This window comes from Cygnus atratus, chromosome 1 (genome assembly GCF_013377495.2).
Source record: "Cygnus atratus isolate AKBS03 ecotype Queensland, Australia chromosome 1, CAtr_DNAZoo_HiC_assembly, whole genome shotgun sequence".
Classification (NCBI taxonomy): Eukaryota; Metazoa; Chordata; class Aves; order Anseriformes; family Anatidae; genus Cygnus; species Cygnus atratus.
In genome coordinates, this window is record NC_066362.1 from 71,567,733 (window position 1) to 71,586,966 (window position 19,234).

Consider the following 19,234-nt stretch of genomic DNA (forward strand, 5'->3'; position numbering starts at 1 on the left):
TCACTGTCCATGGGACTGAATGCTGCAGAGGAGTTGGAAGTGCCTTCATATCCTTTAAAAAGCACTTCTACATCAATACCAACTTTGAGGAAGTGCTATTGTACCCATCAGACTTAGCCATGCAAGAGTCCAACATTCCATGTGAAAAATAAAAATACATAGCCATGAGAATTGGATTGTGGTAAGATCATGCATGTTCCTTAACTGAAGGTTCATGCACCCTGAAGAATGCATTCACTCACATTTATTCTACTTCTTCCTGATCCAGTGAAGTCAAAGCCTTCTCCTGTAACAGAGAAAGAAAACTTAAAATTAGAAAAACAATGATGACCCTCATCCTAAATTCAAATCTGCTGGGGTCAGTCAGTAGGTTTGACAGTAGGATTTCCTGACCTCACATGCCATCTGTTCCGAAGGACATACACTTTACAGCACTTCATGAAGCACAAAAGGACTAAGATCTCTGTTGCAAGTGCCTCACAAGACAGCCAGGCAAATGAGCTACAAAGGACAGCAGCTCTGCACCACTGCTGGCCAAAGGGCACCTCCCACAGCTGACTTTGAAAGCGGGATATGAAGATAAATGGGTGCCTTTGTGTACAGAGAGGTGGACATATGCAATACCATAAGGGCAGACTGTATGAAGTGCTGAACTGCTGCATTGTCCCCAGAACTTGCCAACAGCATACTTTTAGGGGAGAAGTTTAAGATTAGGTCAAGCATGTAGTGAAGTTTCCTGGTATTTCTCCCAGCCTTCAGCTATTTGCTGGTCAGCCAGCCTGCACCAGGAATCATAGAATCATAGAATATCCCGAGTTGGAAGGGACCCATAAGGATCATCGAGTCCAACTCCTGGCACCACACACGTCTACCCAAAAGTTTAGACCATGTGACTAAGTGCACAGTCCAATCTCTTCTTAAATTCAGACAGGCTTGGTGCAGTGACTACTTCCCTGGGGAGCCTGTTCCAGTGTGCAACCACCCTCTCAGTGAAGAACCTCTTCCTGATGTCTAGCCTAAACTTCCCCTGCCTCAGTTTAACACCGTATAGTGCTTTATATTCAACAGCCTTCCATGAATGTCGCCTATTGATTTTGAACCTATGTAAATAAAAAGCTTGCAGCATAGATGTCTTGCAGGAAGGAATTCCACAGCTTAAATACATACTGTGTTAAAGAATACCTTTTTAGCTTGTTTTGCAGCTGGCCCATGCCAGCTCTATGAAAGTATGGTACTGCTATAATATGCTCAAGTCAAGGGAGGCAAAACTCATACCCAGCCTCCCCGGTCACGAATCCATGGACTGAAATGTTCTTTGAGGTACTTTGATCCAAAGCCCATGACCAGGTTCATAGGATGGTTGTCCACAGCAGTAAGTCTGGTGGCAATTTCCAGTGTGAAGGCAACTTTGGCGCATTGTAGTTGGCTTTCTGTCTCATTTGTTGAATCTGCTGAGACATCCTCCAGGAATGTATCAGTGACCCTCTCAAAGAAGGTGTAGGACAGCATGTCTTTAAATTGCTGATAGAAAGTCCTGTCCTTTTTGAACTGAAAATAAGAATAAGGATCAATTAAACTGAGCCACTTCTGTTGTAATTTGTTTCCCTATCCCCCTGGGAAAGGAGAGCATCTCTAGATAATATACGCAATACAGTCTAATTGTGGTGTTGAATGGAAGAGATGACACACAACCCCACACCTCACTGCACAGCTGTTTCTTCAGGCTCTGGAGGTGTCACTATGATTCTTCAGGTTTTTATTTTTCTTTTTATTTATTTATTTATTTGCATTTGAATGAGAGAAGCAGAGAGAGAAAAAAGCAAAAGAAGTGTGACACTGATACGGAGACTTGCACGTGAGGAGGCAGGAGCAGTGGGAAGATGACACTAAAGGTTATGAGAAGTGCTGGCAGCACCTGCTGTCCTAACCTCCATTTGCTCAATCTTTGTGACACTTCTTACCTTATTTAAGTACCTCTCTGCTGCCAGAGCAGAACATGTCCTCAATGTGGGATGATACTGATACAGATCAGAAGGGGCAGCTAATGAAGGGCATTTAGAGAACGTGTACCTGTATTTTTAATAGAGAAAACAACCATTCCTAATAGTGGACTCTTGCAGAGCTTTTTGTATATCTTTTGTGCATGGTTCTCAAAATGCACTCAGAATTGTTTCTCTTTCTATACAGCAATTCTTAAAACTGTAGAGTTTCCCTTCCTTCACTGAGAAAAACTCATATGCCAAATTTAACACAAGCACAGGAGTTTCATGGGGTTAGTCAGGTGCTCAGTGTCCTATGAAACTCGATGTGAATGAGGCAAGTGTCTCTTTGAAATACACCACCTTTTTGTTGTCTTCGTCCTACGCCCCAATTGAGATCTTTGCTAGTCTTCTGGTCTTAAGAAAGGTTTCAGAATGAATGGTTAAGGTTTCAGAAAGCCCTAAATGTGGAAAGAGAAGGTCAGGATAGACAGAGAGCTAGGTTACAAAACATTCACTCCCAACAGAAGTGTAATCTCTGTCTCCCACTCTAGCCTGTGTAGCTCCTGAAAACAGAAGTACTTACCTTTTCTTCTAGTTGATCCCCTGATTTTCTTAACAGTGCAACTATTTTTTGTATTGTCTTTTCTTCATCTGTGAAAGAGAAGAGTTGGCATAAATATCACTGCTTTCCAGTAGGATCCAGATAGCAAATCATCGTGAAAGTCCTTCTGCCAATTAATCATGAAAAGAGCTGCTATTTTGTGGCAAATTCACAAAGAGTTGTGTATCCAGGCTTTATGCAGAAGCTCACTTTCTAGTCTGTGTGGAGCAAAGAATGGTCTTTTTCCATCTGCATGATATTTTGCTCCAGTTAAGAGTTTGGGAAGGAGCATGGCTTTAGCATCCCAGTGCCAGCTCTACGTGCTTTGAGGTATGGCTGGTAACAAGACAGAACAAAGGGGAAGCTAGCAGAAGCCCAAGAAAATGGACTTAAAATTAGAGGGGAAAAAAATCCCTTCATTGTTACCAATTACACCTTCCTCAACTCATCAGAACAAACTCCGGGTTTGCTGGATTAAAGAAAATGTAAGCATGGCTGGATACTTCTTGCAACCAGAAATCCCCAGGAAGCTTGCATTAAAACCAAACCTCTGCAGACACCACAGAAGACCATCAGTTCACACTTTTAACAGGTTGCTGATCAATATTGTCCCCTCTCTGAAGAGGGACTGACCGAGATATCATTGCCCCTATGACAGGACTTTGGCCTTAGAGTCCCAGTGTATTATTCTGTCCCTAACTCCTATCACTGCTCTGTCACCTTCTGTCACTTTGCTGCCGTTCTCCTTTTCTTATGTCACACTTCTCTGGATTTTTAATGATGTTCCCTTTAACTGCAGTAGCAGGCAGCAACAGGAATACCTGAACTGTGGGGAACAGAGCAGGACCAAGCAGAACAAACTTCCCCCTTCACAGCATCTTACCAGAGAACTCCTGAGTGCTTCACCATACCTGGAAAAAACACCCTGGTGTGCAATACCAACCTAATGACCTGCCTACGAGAAGGAAATTCTTCATCCTTACCATTTCCTTCACTCTCATTTCCCTCACCAGTATCTTTGCCATCTTCTTCCAGAGACCGGGAATGCACCAGTGTCTTGAACATCACATCTGAAGGAGATGACTGAGGTCTGGAAGTAACAAGCTTGGCAAGTTTGTCTGCGATGTGGTCGACATCTGCTTTTTCACCTGACTGGGGAGGAGGGTGGTCTGCAATGTTGTTGACATCTGCTTTTTCACCTGATTGGGAAGGAGGGTGAGAAATAAAGATGGCAATTAATCTTTCCAGGAAATAATTCAGAGATTTACTTGTTTACATGCTCCCTCAGGTGGAAGTACCCAGAGGATACCAAGAGATATATTTTCCCAAGCTGGGGCTTTGTTGTTGCATGAGATCAGCTGGTAATAATTTAGAGAGGTAAGTAATGCATTACAACCCCTCTCTAGTATTTGAGCAGCAGCTAACTATACATAGGCCATACAGAATCAAGTGTAAGCATTGCCCTATAGAATACATCCTTGCAACTCAGATAAACATCCTATAGTAAGAAACAAGAGAGTACTGCTCTACAGGATTGTGAATCTTAGACCTTGATATGAGTGTGGTATTGCCCATAATTAGTTCATCTATAGCCCTGGATTCAGAAAAGGTACTGTGTTTGAATGCTCTTTCCTTGTTCCCACAGGTTAATCCTGAGCTAAGGGGAAACAGACCACTTCAGAAGCACCTCTAGCACAGAAGCTTCTCATGTCCTCAACACTGTTGTGTTTGGACATGAATACTGGGAGAACCCATCACCTGGCAGCCAAACTAGCTTTATCCACCTTGTGTATTGACCTTGTTCAGGACCCTCACTGGCTGAAGACATCACTTGGTGAGGGGACTCTACAGGGGATCCTGCTAAAGTAAGGAGAGCAGAAAGAGCTGTTGCAAGGCTTGCTTCAGCTAGAAAGTGCTCTTTTTCACAACTAGCCTCATGGAGCTTGGGATGTAAAACTTGATCTCTCCTTAGTGGCAGCTCCTGTGTGATCAGCAGGCAGCGAGACAAGCTCAGCTGCAGCCTGACCCATAGCACATGCAAAATTCACAGGCAGATTGTCTTGTGAGGGCAGCAAGGGTTAAGGTGTCCAATAAAATCTGCATTTCAAGGGTAGTGAATCAACACCCAGACATTTCCTTCTTTTTGTCCACACACAGAGCCGCTAAACTTCTAGGAAGGGGATCAGACCCTTTGTGTCAGCATATGATTATGACTTCGGAAACCTAAGAATAGACAACTGTTTTTAAATAGAGCAGGCTCTCTCTTTAGGCAAGTGATCCCCCAGAGCATCGTCATTTGCTGCTGAATGGCCTGGCCAAGCTTGCTTCACAGCTGTCAGCAGTGTAAGTTACAAAAAATAATGTTTTAGGAATCAGTCCAGCAATCTGTCCAAGGGCAGGTAAAGTCTGTATCTGAAGCCAACCACTGTCTCCAGGGAGGTTAACACAAAGCACAGTGAGGTGTTACCTTGAGGCCATGCTTCCACCTCAGGGACAATGGCCGTGTATTGGCAGGACCATTAAGCAGTTGCCCACAAACTCTTGAGAGCTTTTCTTGACAATGTAAAAATGAAACGGAAATAAAAATGGACACAATGAGTGTGATACTTGGATCAAGACCATGGAAAGTTATGGTCATTTCACCCTAGAAAAATGAATTAGGCTGAGGCAGGGACCCTTTTTTGAGAGAATCAGCTGGGTTTGGCAGTAGGGAGAATTACGGGCTTAGTGGGCAGGAGCTGGTCCAGGACAGTTAATCTAATCAAGGATGGGGGATAATCTTTAGAAATATCTTTACATGCAGTGAAATAAGAGAGCAACTACTGTGACACCAAGAGGTCAGGGAGACGACAGGATCAGCTCGGGACAAATTAGACAAACAACCCCCTATTATTTATATGAATACAATATGACAACCTATCATACACTCCATATGGCTACTTAATGGGGACACTTCACCATCCTCTCTGTCTTTCATGAGAGGTTAAGGTATTAGTCATTTTCTAGAGCAGAAAATGTAAAATATCCTTGTCTACAGTGCAGCACCCTATGTGCGGCTGGCTTTGGAGGCAAGGGTGTAGGGCGTGTAGGTGGATGGGATCCCCAAATATAGGATGGATTACTGTTACCTAACACCTCTTCTTCCAACACATGGGAGGGCACATACTTCAGCATACTTCAGCACATACTTCCTCCTCAGCTTTCTTAAAATGAAGACCTGTTACGATCCCAACCTAGCCTCAGACCACACGTTATTTTTTAAGCCTGTCTCCTCAGTCAGGATCTGTACTTGAGAGGAATCCTGTGGCAGGAGTAGCAATATGTAAAGGAGATTTATATAACTGTGGAAGACTGTTTCCATTTAAGATACACAGTGGAATTGTGAGTCCAGAGACATGGGCTGCTCTCTGCTTGAGGCTGGTTGCCTCAAACTGCTTGGCATCAGAGTTTCAAGCAGAGGCTAGCACTTTGGTTTCTTGTGTGGAATATATGTCCCATGATAAAGCCCTTTGAAAAGGCCTTCAGACAACTTCTCTTCCTTGATTTTAGTGTGGAGGTTTTCAGTTTGGCCAGTGTTTCACATTTTCTTTCTAACCAGGTATAAAAATTAAAAGCCAATGCTTATAAAAAGCAACCTGTATGATTGTATGATATTTATCACCATATGATGGAAAACCAAAAAAGTGAGTCACAACCATGAATATTGTATGCAAGCACTACTGAAGATCTAACAATCTGACTTCCTAATTGGAAATCAATAGAGCTAGCATAAGATGACCAAAAAGTGACAAAAGCCTTCTTCCTTTTCCTGTCTTTCCACAGGCCCTGAGTCATTTAAGCTATTTAGAGTAAGATTTAAGGACAAACTGCAATGGAAAGAACTAAGACATACTTGTCTGATGATAAGTCTTTACTGAAAGGCTCTCAGTGCACGTACCAAAAGTGTGACTTTCAGGTGCAAAAGTGTTTTGGGGCTTTTCCTGCTCTGCTCTGCTGCAGAAGAAGGGTAGACAATATCTTGACAAATGTTTTTGTTTTGGTTTCTTTTTGCTCTGCTGTTTCCTCATGCCACTCTGCAATTCCGATGTTTGGCTTGAACCATCTTTTCCCCTTTGATGGTGAGTCTCTACTTCACTCCTGATTAAGGATGATGATTTTGGTGCATTTGTCTCATTTTTCAGAAGTTTCTTGTATCTGCTAGCAGACAACCGCCGCTGTGCATAGGCCATCAGGATCTTGTATTCTATGCTGTCTCGCTCGTTGTCTTCCAGCGGTATTTCTTCCATACTGACATCATTTGGCGAAGACATCTCAGTCCCTGCAAGAACATATTTTTAGTTTTAACTTAGGGAATAGCCTGTTTTTCATAAATACTAACCAATACTTGACCATTTCTACAGAACCTTTCACTGAACACCTTATAAACCTCAGTGATGGCAATACTGCAGTACCTGGAAACCAGATAATCAGTGTTTTCTAGAAAGCGAATTTGGTTACTGAGCAACACCGCAGATGGCAATTAAAGCAATAAAAGAATTGGAACAAGATATATGCTACTTTGCTCTTAGCTGCATTTGGTTCATGAGAGAATTTTTTCAATAATTGCTCAGCCCAAGTGCTTTTTACACTTCATTGTTTGGTCTTACTGCAAGAGAATAAGGTAATTTACAACATGAAACATTTGCCCCAAACACTTGAGGCATGTTTCAAAGAAAAGTAGCTCAATTCAGCAAACACATAAACTGACTCAATCCTAACAATAGCATTTTTTTTTTTCTGGAGAAAGAGAAGCATACAGGTGGCTTAGATAGGAAATATGAAAAATATAAAGGAGTATTCAATAACGGGGGTGCAGTTCAGGAAAACAGGAAATATCATAACAATAATATCTGATTCTCAGGACGGAAAGAAAAATGATTCATCAAAGCAGTGCACAGGAAAAGCCCAGACTGTGCTCAGATGATGCCACAGGGCCAGCATCTAACTAAACACAAATTCTGCTTTCAGAGGAAGCTTCAACAAGTTTGGGTCCTGGGTACTCTAGGTAGGACTAGGAAAGCAATAAAAAACTAGCACAAACATTAGGAAAAACTATGATATATATAATGTTCTCAACTGTTCCTTCACTTTAGGGGACCTGAGTCAATAATCTTGTGTGCTTGACTGTGTGTAAGGAATAGGATGGTGGTACACAACTATTGTAACTTGTATTTATCCAAATAAACATATCAATCGCACAGAATGCACATACATTTTTCCATCTCCCGGTATCCCCTTGTATTGTAACAGAACAAGCCACCATCCTGCTCAGCATGAAACACTCTTACATGTTTGCCTTGCACTAGACTCCTTTGCCACCTGGCCTCTCTGAAGCCAGAGAAGCAGAAGGAAGAAGTGGGAGTGCTCAGCTGTGATGCAGTCACCCAGCTGCTGTGCTTTCTTTGATTCCTGAAAAGGTCCCTTCGGCAGAGGCCAGATGAGGTTTTAGGCATTTGAGCAGGCATCCCTGACCACTGACAGCAGGCTCTCTGCAAAATCTCTGTTAAATGACCCATGCAGACAAAGTCAAACAAAACTACGGTCTTATCCAGAACCTGTCACTGGGGTCTCTGTTGCCAAAAAAACAAAATAGGAGGCTTCTGTTCCCGCTGCCTTCTCTTAAACAAGTACCAAATTCATACATACTTGGACTGAGAGAAACAAATTTAAGTTAATTTCTTCCTGTCTGGAATATCATTCAGCTATTTGCTGCTTTGAATAAAACACTTGCTGATATACCTCCAAGAAGGTGCTCAAATCCTAAACAGAGAGACTCACATTTGGGACTGAAACAAAAGCATATACACACACAGGCACACACATATATGCATATAGCTGAGTCCAAAGGAAAGTCACTGGGAACAGGATGCCTGGCTCCCTATGTATTTTTAATTTCTGTCCATGGGACTGTACCTCCTAATTCAGCATTTTGTGCCACACAACAGAGCAGCTGTTCCGTAGGAGGCAATTTTCTTAGTGCAGCCTTGTTCTGCAGGCATCTCCAGACACCACAATGGCAGTGCCACAGTAAGTGGTGACTTTGTTCCTTCAGAGACACTGGGAGGAAAGGCACAGAGGCAGTATGTTTGCCAGGCTGCTGTTTAATTTCAGATCACCTGTCTTTTCAGTGCAGAGGTCTTAAGTTACTAGATGTTTCCCTCAAACTCCAAGTTCTAGGTTTACAATCCTTTTTTGTTAATCACCCTCAAAATTTCTTTTTCCTAAGTATGAGGGTGAAATAATCTATATATGTACATTTGAAGCACCAAGCCTTCATCTGGTGTCAACCATCCTAGTCCCATGAATTATACTCCCACAGGAGTACACAGCAGAGACAAAAAAAGGAGATAAAAACAAAACTCTTCCTTACCAAACATAGGAGCATCAGAGATTAGACCAACTTCAAACCCCTGGCTTACATGTGCTCTTAGTTCAGCACTGTCCTTACCATGAAAAGGGAAGGGGGTGAGGGAAGGGAAGGGAAGGGAAGGGAAGGGAAGGGAAGGGAAGGGAAGGGAAGGGAAGGGAAGGGAAGGGAAGGGAAGGGAAGGGAAGGGAAGGGAAGGGAAGGGAAGGGAAGGGAAGGGAAGGGAAGGGAAGGGAAGGGAAGGGAAGGGAAGGGAAGGGAAGGGAAGGGAAGGGAAGGGAAGGGAAGGGAAGGGAAGGGAAGGGAAGGGAAGGGAAGGGAAGGGAAGGGAAGGGAAGAGGAAAATGGAAATGAGAAATAGCTGAGGAAGAAACCTGGGAGTGTTGCATTATAGATCCAGTGTGGTTCCTCTTACCTTGAACTGCTAAATGTATTAATGCAGCTCATAGTCTGCATTCCATTTTAGAAACTATTTTTTGCTCAAGAGAATGGACTTTTCCAGACACTGTGCAGGAGTATCACTAGCTTCCACGGTTACTTTAGGACAGCCTAGAGCAAAACACTAAAGAAATAAGAATGGGAATAATGTGACAGGGAGAGATGGAGAGAAATGGAGAAAAAAACAACCAAACAAACACCACATCTGCTGGTAGAAAAAGGAAAGATGGCTTGTTTCTCTCTCAGGAAACTGCTATGTTAATTCAGTCCACAATTGAGCCAAAGTGTGATCTCCCAGTTGTGCTCAAGTTAAAACATTGACTCACCACCATCTCAAGCCTCCAACACCCTGTCTCAAACATGTGGCAATAGCCTCTCTGAAATATTCTTCCTAGCACAAGCTTGGGTCTCAGCTTGCTCAGTTTTCCCCTAGCAGTGTGTTGTAATGTTTAGCTGTTCAGTGTGTAAAAATCTATACTTAACTTCATGTGGCAAAGCATCTCACTGTTCCCTGACTATGTACCTGGGTGAGGATTTACCCCAAGAATATCCAAAGTACAAGCAGCTATGTTGCCTTTGAAGATCTTTCAGCAGTGGCCCTGTCCTGGTAGGGTCCCATCCTGCACTGAGACCTCTTGCTCACAAGGTCATGCCAGGAGTACCTTCCTGTTTGCTGGACCCACTGGCGGCAGTTCAGTGATGGGGGAGAGGGTGTCAGTTCCTCCTCTCTTACAAGTTGCTGCCTCCAGATATTCAAGGGGTTAGCAAGAGCTTTAATGAACCTGCAAGGGAAACTGAAAGCCCCATAGGCAAGAATCAGCAAGAGACTGTTACGAGAAACAAACCATGTGGAGAAAAAGAAGTGAAAGCTAGAAATAGAAGGAAAAAAAAAAAAAAGAAAAAAAAACTGAAACCATGCAAGACAGAAGACAGGCACAGGGCTGCTGCTTCTTCATTGCTGTGCCTAGGAAAGGAGCATCGATGGATATACTACCCTCAGGATGCTGGGGAGGGAAGGTGGCAAGCTCTCCATGACCAATGATTGTTTGGTCCCATCTTTCAGTGCAAACCAGAGTAGCTTAAACAGCACTTTAAGCTTCACTGCACTTCTCAGTGTCTCTGCCACACAGGCAACAAGTACAGGGCAGTGTTCTCCAGCCACACTTTTCTTCCTTCATCTGGCTGCCCTATATACTCCCTATCTCACCCTAACTCTTGTGTAGGTGCCTGAAAGCAAGGCTGTTGCAGATCTCTTCAGCTGGCCAATGAACCCTGGAACAAGCACTTCCCTGGCTGCCTCAGAAACCAGGCCGTTTGCTTCATTTTGAAGTTCATCCACAAAGAGAGAGAAAATTTTAAAGGTTCATTATTTTTCATTATTGAATACTTTATTCAAACTCAAATTTCTCCTTGAAAAGATCTAGCTTAGCCCTTAAGATCAGACACCAAAGCTACTTAAAACAGTATAGCCTTCCCCATCATGGGTACTCTTTACTGGATCTAAAATAATTTGTATAATATTCATATACACTCATTTTCACTAATATAAAAGCAAAAATGAATGCTAATATAAATACTATACAAACTATAAACTAATTACATAAAATAATATAAATTTAATTCCTGAAGATCAAGAGGAATAACTTGTGGTAGCATAAAATAATCAGTACAGCCCTATACACCAGAATATTTCTTACACAGTATGTGTTTAGATCTGCCCTACCCAAACCAACACTGAAGATGGCTGTACAGATAAAAATCAAATAAGAGTTCGAAGGTTGGTGTCCTAAACAAGGCTAAGTGCAGTCTGATAGTAGGAGGTGGGGTATTATTACAGCTTCCTGGTACATAATGTCAAATAAGCACTTATACACCAGATACAGCTGTACAGATAAACCTGCACCTTGCTCTGATGGGATATCCCTGAGAAATGAAATGAATTATTTTGGCAAAAATGTGACATGGGAGCTTCCATACTGCTACTTTTTTGAGCACAGCTGCCTTGGTAAGATATTTCATCCCTGTGTATCCAGCTAGGCCGTGGGAGCCTAAAAAGAGGACAAGGAGTCACAGTGTATTGGTCATGTATGCCATTATTCACAGAGAGCAAAAAAAGTAGATAACACCAAATGCTGGTGAGTGTTTGAAAAGCAGAGTGCCAGAAGCGAACCTGTTTTTCAATTCATTTTAAAGTGTGAAATCTTAATTGGAGGCTTATGACTCTCCTTAGAATTACTTCTTCATATTATAACCACATTATTTTCCTAATATCCTATCTCATATGGGCCAGAGATGAGACAAGCCTTTTGCAGCAGGAGCACTAACTTTGCATGAACTCTCTCAGAAATGAGATTCTATTAAGAAAGTTTTATAATGAAAGCATTGATCCGGTTTGACAAGTGCTTGGAAGTCCTGCTAAAACCAGTATCTGCACACTATTTCCTAGGATGACTAAAAGAAACTTGGAGGATCAGATGATAGAGGGTAGCAGCATAGTCTCATTCTGTCTACTTAAAAACTCTGGTCTAAATTATTTATCTTCTGGAGCTTGCAGGCCTCAGAGGAAGCAGTATTACCCCCTCCTGCTTCATTTTCCTCCAGACCTTTTCCTTCCATTGCCAAATGTTACATCCATATGAGATTTCCCAGCATATTGAAAGTGAACTGCCAACTCTCATAAGGGTACGTTAAACTATAACCCACCATCCAGTTCAAGACTTATCTGCCAGAATAAAAAAAAAATGGCAAAAACATACACAGACTTCTGCGAGGAGCACAACTAACAAAACCTGGCTTCCTCTCTGGATTCTCTGAGAACCCATCACAGCTAAATGTGCACCCCATGAGGCCACACAAATACCCTCAAAACTTGTAGCACTGTAACACCACCCTGGGCTGTCTGCAATGACATTAATCTAAAAGCTTGAGAAGTCCATTATATGAGGCTTAGCTGGCAGGATACAAAGAAGTAACCCTAAAGAAGAGACATATTAGCAATGTGATTGTTCAGTCTTTCTTAGGAAGGCATGTGAAAACAAGACTCTGAGGCTCATGTCTGCATACATGGGGAAAAAGAAAAAGGGCGGGGGAAAGGAGGGGGAAGTGTATCGTGAAGGTTCAAAAGTAGGTGAAATAGCTTCTGATTTGGAGGGTGTCCAGCTACAGGCCTGTATTTGGCAAAACTGTGCAAAACTGTGGGATCTTGGCTATGCCATTTCTTGACTTTATTTGTATTGTTGTTAATTGTTAATAGCAGGCAGCAAGTGGAGATGCAAATCATAGAATTATAGAATCATTAAGGTTGGAAAAGTCCTCCAAGATCATCTGGTCCAACCATCACCCTACTACCAATATTACCCCCTAAACCATGTCCCTAAGCACCATGTCCAACTATTGCTTGAACACCCCCAGGGACAGTGACTCCATCACCTCCCTGGGCAACCCGTTCCAATGCCTGACTGCTCTTTCTGAGAAGAAATGTCTCCTCATTTCCAACCTGAACCTCCCCTGGTGCAACTTGAGGCCATTCCCTCTAGTCCTATCACTAGTTACCTGTGAGAAGAAGCTGATCCCCAGCACCCCACACCTTCCTTTCAGGTAGCTGTAGAGAGCAATAAGGTCTCCCCTGAGCCTCCTCTTCTCCAGACTAAACAACCCCAGTTCCCTCAGCTTCTCCTCACAGGACTTGTGTTCCAGGTCCTTCACCAGCTTCGTAGCTCTTCTCTGGACACGTTCCAGGGCTTCAATGTCCTTCTTGTAGTGAGAGGCCCAAAACTGAATACAGTGGATAACTGTACAAGTCCTCTTGGCACGTGGTCACCCATGGTCAAACCTGGGGCTGCCCAACTCATATTTCCCAAGCCCCTGCTCTCCTTCTGACCCTTCTACCGTGTGTCCTGTCCTTCCTTCTCAGATGCCCACAGAGCATGGCATCTGCAGGCAAGCTCTCCCATTGTTTCTTTTGCGGGAAGGTTCCTCTCACTGCATCACGGAGATTTTCCTTCAAAAGGCTAAGGGACCTCACACAAGCCAAGGTCAAACAATGTCAGTGCTGAACCTGATATTTGACTCAGTTCTCTGTCATGTGTCCTTTCACCAGCACCAGTAAACCTCAGAGAAGCACAGGCAGCTGAAGGTGATTCTGCAGGAAGAGGAGGCAGCAGCTGCTCTGAAAGGCTACACAGATGAAGCAGAAAGGAGAAGTGAAAGAGTTCCCCCCTGATCCCCCCAAATTATTGTTAGTCTAAGCTATTCACATCTGATCTGCTGCTTCTCTCCCAGCCAGCAAAGACAGAAGTGCAGTTGCTGCCCAGGACACTGGTTATGAATAAACCATGTTATATCTGAGGCAATGCTGGAGAAAGACTTTACCAATAAAAACCACCACCATTTACCTCAGTGACTCATCCCAGGTGTGGGTCCTTCCCTTCAGCTCTGCTCTCACATATAGAGGGGCAGACTGGGGAACTTGGCACTGGAGGCTTCCATGCAAGGGGAAGCAATGGCCAAGACTCCTCTAACAGCAGTTCAGGCTAGATCCTTTCTCTGTGTGGATGAGCTGAAATTACTGGCAGTTCTTGCAGAGAAAAGCAGAACCATCGTGGGTCTCTGCAGTTCACTCGTATGTGAACAGCACACTCCACTGAAATAGTATGTCACGTGTATTGACTCACTAATTCTTACAAAACCCTTATCAGATTGGTATTGTCTGTCCAGGAGAGGCTGTGCTGTTTTAAACTGTACAGAGGCTGTGGAAAGTTGATTTTACACATGAGACCACAGGAAAGGATCTCTCCTCATGGTACTGCAACACAGTCACATCTAGGATGGAAAGCAATGACTTGCAAGCTGCAGGATTATCTGCTCCTTATTAAATCTTAACTGAACAGGACACCACAGAATTAGTAAACATAGTGTTATACTAGCATGACACAATAAACATCCCTAGTGACAACAGAATTTTCATGAGCACTGTTGTGCAATAGACACAATGCATGCTGTATAGAAAGGTCTATGCTGATGTATGTCTTTCAAAAGAGAAGTTATCTGCTGCTCTGTGGCTGTCCAGAGGTATTTCCCTCATTCAGGGATGAAAGGCTGCCCAGCGCTTAGCCTCTAGAAGAGAAATGATGCACTACCTAGCTACACAAATTCACTGGGATACTCCTAAATTTTAAATTCAGTTGTCCACAGCTAAATGTAGTGTGGTTGGCAAAAAAAAGAACCTTGCTTTCATTGGCTAGGTCTGTCAAACTTTCTTTTCAAAAGCACACCGCCAACAGCGGCAGCTCCAAAAGTCCTAGGGCAGTACCTTCCCTTACTTTTTGACATCACAGCTAAACCTGAAAGAACATTGTTCTGAATTAGCCATGATAAATATAGCAGTTTAATCTATGTACAAATAAGAGCCTTGTGCTGGATTATGGACAATCAAGCATTACAGAAGAGAAACTAAGTTCAGAGAAGAAAAAGGTGTTTATTACCTTCCAGGTCTATTGCACCAGCAACACTGCGTGCCTGATGATCTGACTTCTTTCTCCTTTTCTTCCAGTGGTTACTCTTTTTTTTTTTGTTAGAACCAGCCTTGTAAGCACAGCAGTTCCCTTTAGGGGAAATAAGTAAGTAAATAAAATAAAGAATTTAACTTACTCTATTGACCATTTTAAGCCTTTCATCAAAACATACATACATAAGCTTTCCCTAAGAATGGCACTGCACTTTCATTAAAAATGTGCCGGTACGCTTCCTTAAGTGAACAGAGTTCAAACATGTCAGCTTATTTATAGGAGGCAGGAAGGGTGGGGCCTGCCCCCTGCACTTGTGAGTGGTGCTGAGCAGCATGCCAGGCAAGGGACAAAGTCTATAGCTGCTTTGGGCTTCTGAACGAATACTATCTTTTTTTTTTTTTCTTCAAAACCTCTTTTTTTTTTTTTTGTCATGGTACAGGTTGAACCAAATAATCATTTTGATCCAGAAGAAGGTTTTTAAAGTGTTTTGAAATCAGTTGTACCTCTTCTTCTATAAATAGCCATCTACTATTCTAAGTTTTTTCATATGCTGTTGACTATTTTTTTTTCCCGGAATCACATTAAACATTAATTAGATAAGATAGTTAAGGTTATTGCAACAAGTGACACTGTACTGACTCTCACAGACTTTGCTTCTGTAGCTATTGTAACTACTATGGTCCAAAATGGTGATTTAGTTACCTGTACAAATTACTACAAATTAATCTACAAGTCCATTTTAAGAGGGCTTTTCACCATGCCAGTGATATTCCATTTTCAAAATAAGCTTGTAGATGAAGCTGCAAGCTAGGAGGGATTGGATGAATGGGAAAGAGCCTCATCCCACAGCCCGAGAGGGTGAACTCTTGAATCCAGGCTCATTTCAGTAGTGCCCAGTGCCAGGGGACAAGAGGCAGTGAGCACAAAATGGAAAACAGGAGGTTCCCTCTGAACATCAGGAGCCTTTCTGTGCTGTGTGGGTGACAGAGCACTGGCACAGGTTGCCCAGAGAGGTTGTGGAGTCTCCTCCTTGGAGATCTCCAGAAGCCACCAGGACATGGCCCTGGGCAGCCTGCTCTGGGTGGCCCTGCTGGAGCAGGGGCTGGGCCAGACAGCCTCCAGAGGGCCCTTCCCACCTCAGCCATTCTTAATTCTGTGATTTGCCTGTGGAGGAGAGAGTTTCAGTGGGTACAAACTGGTTCCTGATATGGAAGATGTCTCTTCATGGATGTGTCTTAGTCTCCAAGTGTTGTAAGGAACACGCCTGTCTGCTGACTTTCCTGCAAAGTGAAGAATTTGCTCATTGAAACAGCAATATAAACAGCCAAATTTTGCATTTCCAAGGCGTAGTGACTTGGAGTTCACTTTGACTTTACAGGCTTATAGAAGCTTTTTGTTCATGTTCGCTGAAGCTTTCCATTTCCTTCCTTCTTTACCAGGGCCAACTGACCTCTGAGCAGTAACAGCAGATGTAAAGCCTGCGTGTTATGGATTATTAACAATCTGTCATCCTGTGCACTGAAAAAGGTCAGTTTTCATTTTCTTTTTAAACATATCGTACCCCAATGCACAATATGCTTTCTTCAATACCAAGAGGAGGGTAAAAAAAGCAGTATCTGAGGCCCAGAAAAGGAATGGGCAACCTGCTGGAAGCAAGGAAAAGAACTAAACAAAAAACCCTATTAAGGAGTTATTTTGAATTTTATAACACCCGGTAAAGTGAGAAGACAGAAAAAAAATAGTGTTGACTTGGCTCCATTTTATATATTCTGTTCCTATAGAAATTGTAGTTCTGTGGTACACCATGAGAGACAGAAAAAAAAAATGACCATTTCTCCACTTGGCAATTTTGTTGACCCTGCAACCAGAGCTGCATGTATATTGAAGGGTAACTTCTGAAATATACTGGCAAAGCCAAACTTTGTGGTGTTGAGGCAGCATTGCTGCCCATGGAGCCGTGACCTTGTCTGAAATATCGCTATTCACCCAGCCCATTGCTCCCATCAGTATCTGCAGTTTTTCACCTCAATCCCTGAGTGTCCCTATACCATGAACAAGTAGCCATCCTGGTCATACTTTCAAACTGCTGTGGAATCAAAATACCTGGACTCTTTCAAATCCCTGGTGGTATTTAGGAGAGAGTGGGGTAGCCCATGTTATTAAATTGGTGGTCCTGGCTGCACACAGGAAAAGCAGTAGCTCATTTTCTGCCGTGGCTGGAGCTCTGGATTTCTTAAGTCTCTGTATGGAGGGACCTGACTTTGTCCATTATGGAGCAATATTAGGAACAGAGATGTTTCTAAGCATGTTACAGCCAGCCTGAGCAGATGTGGGTGTATGGAAAGGTTCTGTCTGACCAGGGCTCCTCTTTTCACTCTTGCAGTATATTTTCCAAACAAACAGAACTGCAAGCAGTCACAGAGGAGGCAAGATAAATGTAAAAGGGAAACTCTCATAGATGCAATGCAAAGCCGTTTTAATGTGTTTTAATTACTTCATTGTACTTCTCTGTTTTACTGCCACTGCTTTTTCTACCAGGAAAACTTATTTTAATAGACTTTCCTGAAAGAGGAGAGAAGTGCAAACATTGTGAATAATGGCAGTATAATTCCCTGTTTTACAGGCGGTTCACATTTCGTTTCTCTTTCAGTTCTCAGTCCCTTCATGTTATTTCTTAATTTATGACTCAAACTAGGTTCTCTGTCTTGCTTGTATTATGGATCTTGTATTATTACCATTATTTTTTTTGGATTCTTACCTTTTATATTGCCTTCTATCTTGTGTCTTCTGCCCCCTTTTTAAATGGTTCATTTGCCTTTGGATACCCAGCCAAGCATTTTACGTTGACTTATGCAGTTCTCTAAAGGGGATAATCTGCTTTAATTTCTTTTTGTTTGTTTGTTTGTTTGTTTTTCTTGTCACACCTTAGGAATTTAAGTTGGTTATAAGCTACTTTCAGTTTTGTTTCAGCTTACTTTCCATCTTAAAATCCTTGATATCTCAACTTTTGATTTCCAGTCTGCAAAAGGACACTTAAAAATAAAACCATTGCTCCCACTGCCTTCCAGAGTGCCTGTGGTGATTGATGTTTACTCTACGAGCTGGGCCAAAAGTATAAGAAGCCCCTCAAAAACTGGAAGGAGCTTGCGATCTCTGGTGACAGAAGCTAGTTGTTTTCAGGAGGGAAAATAAAGAGGAAAAAACTGTTTTGAGAGATGGGAAGTCTTGTTCTACCTAAAGGAGCTTTTTCTGAATGAAGTCTAGCAAATGGCACCTTCCACCAAAGAAAGGTAGGAGAGAAAATAAAAGACCCATCATGTAAGGCACCAATCTAACCCATGCTTAGCCAAACTTCAGAAAAGGTTCATGAACTACAGGAGCTTTTGGCAGCACCGGGGCCCCTCTATACCCACACAGCACAGACTGTTTTGAGGTCGGCAAGCAGTGCCTAATGCATCCCCGGTTAACAAATTCCCTCAAATTCCCTTGTCGATAATCCAAGGGCACTGCCAAGCAGACCCCAGGCTCTGATTGCTCACATGCCCAGCTAGGCGCTGGCCCTGCATGCAGAGGGGAGGGAGGCTTGCAGCATCTGGGACAATCAGCCCTGGGGCACGGAGTGGAGAACATCCCGGCGGCAGGTGGGGTAATACTCCCTCCGGGAAGGATGCCGAGGCTGCTGCCTGCCGGAGGGGAGCGGGGGGGGACGCCCCGGACCGGCGGGGAAAAGGGAAAAGGCGGCAGGCAGCGACCCCCGGTGGTGGCCGCCCCGCTGCAGCCTTTTGTCGCCTCCGGACCGTGCTATGTGCTGCAGCCAGCCGTGGGGTCAGGGGGAGGTTTGAGGACCAGGTGGCACTCCCGTCCTTCTCCTCTAACCCACCGACATCCTCCCGCTCCCCCCCGAGCCTTGGCGCTGGTGCTTCTGACCCGCCCTGACCTGGGCGGGTGGGTGACACCAGGCAGGACACCAAGGGATTTCTTGGTCCTGCTTCTGCTCATCTTGCTCAGGTACTGTGCCTACTGCTTCTCACCTTGCTCAGGTACCGTGGGGCTGCCTGTGCCCATTGGGACACATCCTAGGCTGCTCATCGTTGCCCTCAATTCCCAGCTCCCTTCCCCTATGAAGCAGCCTGCTCTGATGGCTCCCACGCACTTTCTATATCTTCGAGCTATACCATGAGGCTGCCAATAGAAATGCAATGCTGGACATTATTTATTTTGCTACAGCAGGTGGGGAAAACCCACATGATTTTATTTTGCTTGTTATTTACATTAACTTTTGGTCCAGCTCGTGACCAGC

General features: G+C 43.4%; 1 protein-coding gene across 1 annotated transcript; it reads right to left on the minus strand.

The window, feature by feature from the left end:
- Positions 1 to 244: 244 nt before the first annotated feature.
- Positions 245 to 14,967, minus strand: BCL2L14 (BCL2 like 14). Its single transcript, XM_035551073.2, has 6 exons — positions 14,911 to 14,967; positions 6,476 to 6,901; positions 3,567 to 3,731; positions 2,566 to 2,633; positions 1,276 to 1,548; positions 245 to 286 (listed from the first exon to the last, which is right to left on the minus strand). The coding sequence occupies exons 2-6, from the start codon at positions 6,891 to 6,893 to the stop codon at positions 245 to 247; spliced, it is 966 nt and encodes a 321-aa protein (XP_035406966.1). The 5' UTR covers positions 6,894 to 6,901; positions 14,911 to 14,967.
- Between the last annotated feature and the right edge of the window lie 4,267 nt (positions 14,968 to 19,234).

Coding starts and splice junctions, on each gene's coding strand:
- BCL2L14 (XM_035551073.2), bottom strand. CDS start 6,893: ATGTCTTCGCCAAATGATGTCAGTATGGAAGAAATACCGCTGGAAGAC. Junction 3,732..6,475: donor AAAGACTTATCATCAGACAA/GTATGTCTTAGT, acceptor CTCCCCAGTCAG/GTGAAAAAGCAGATGTCGAC. Junction 287..1,275: donor TTCGTGACCGGGGAGGCTGG/GTATGAGTTTTG, acceptor TCTCTGTTACAG/GAGAAGGCTTTGACTTCACT.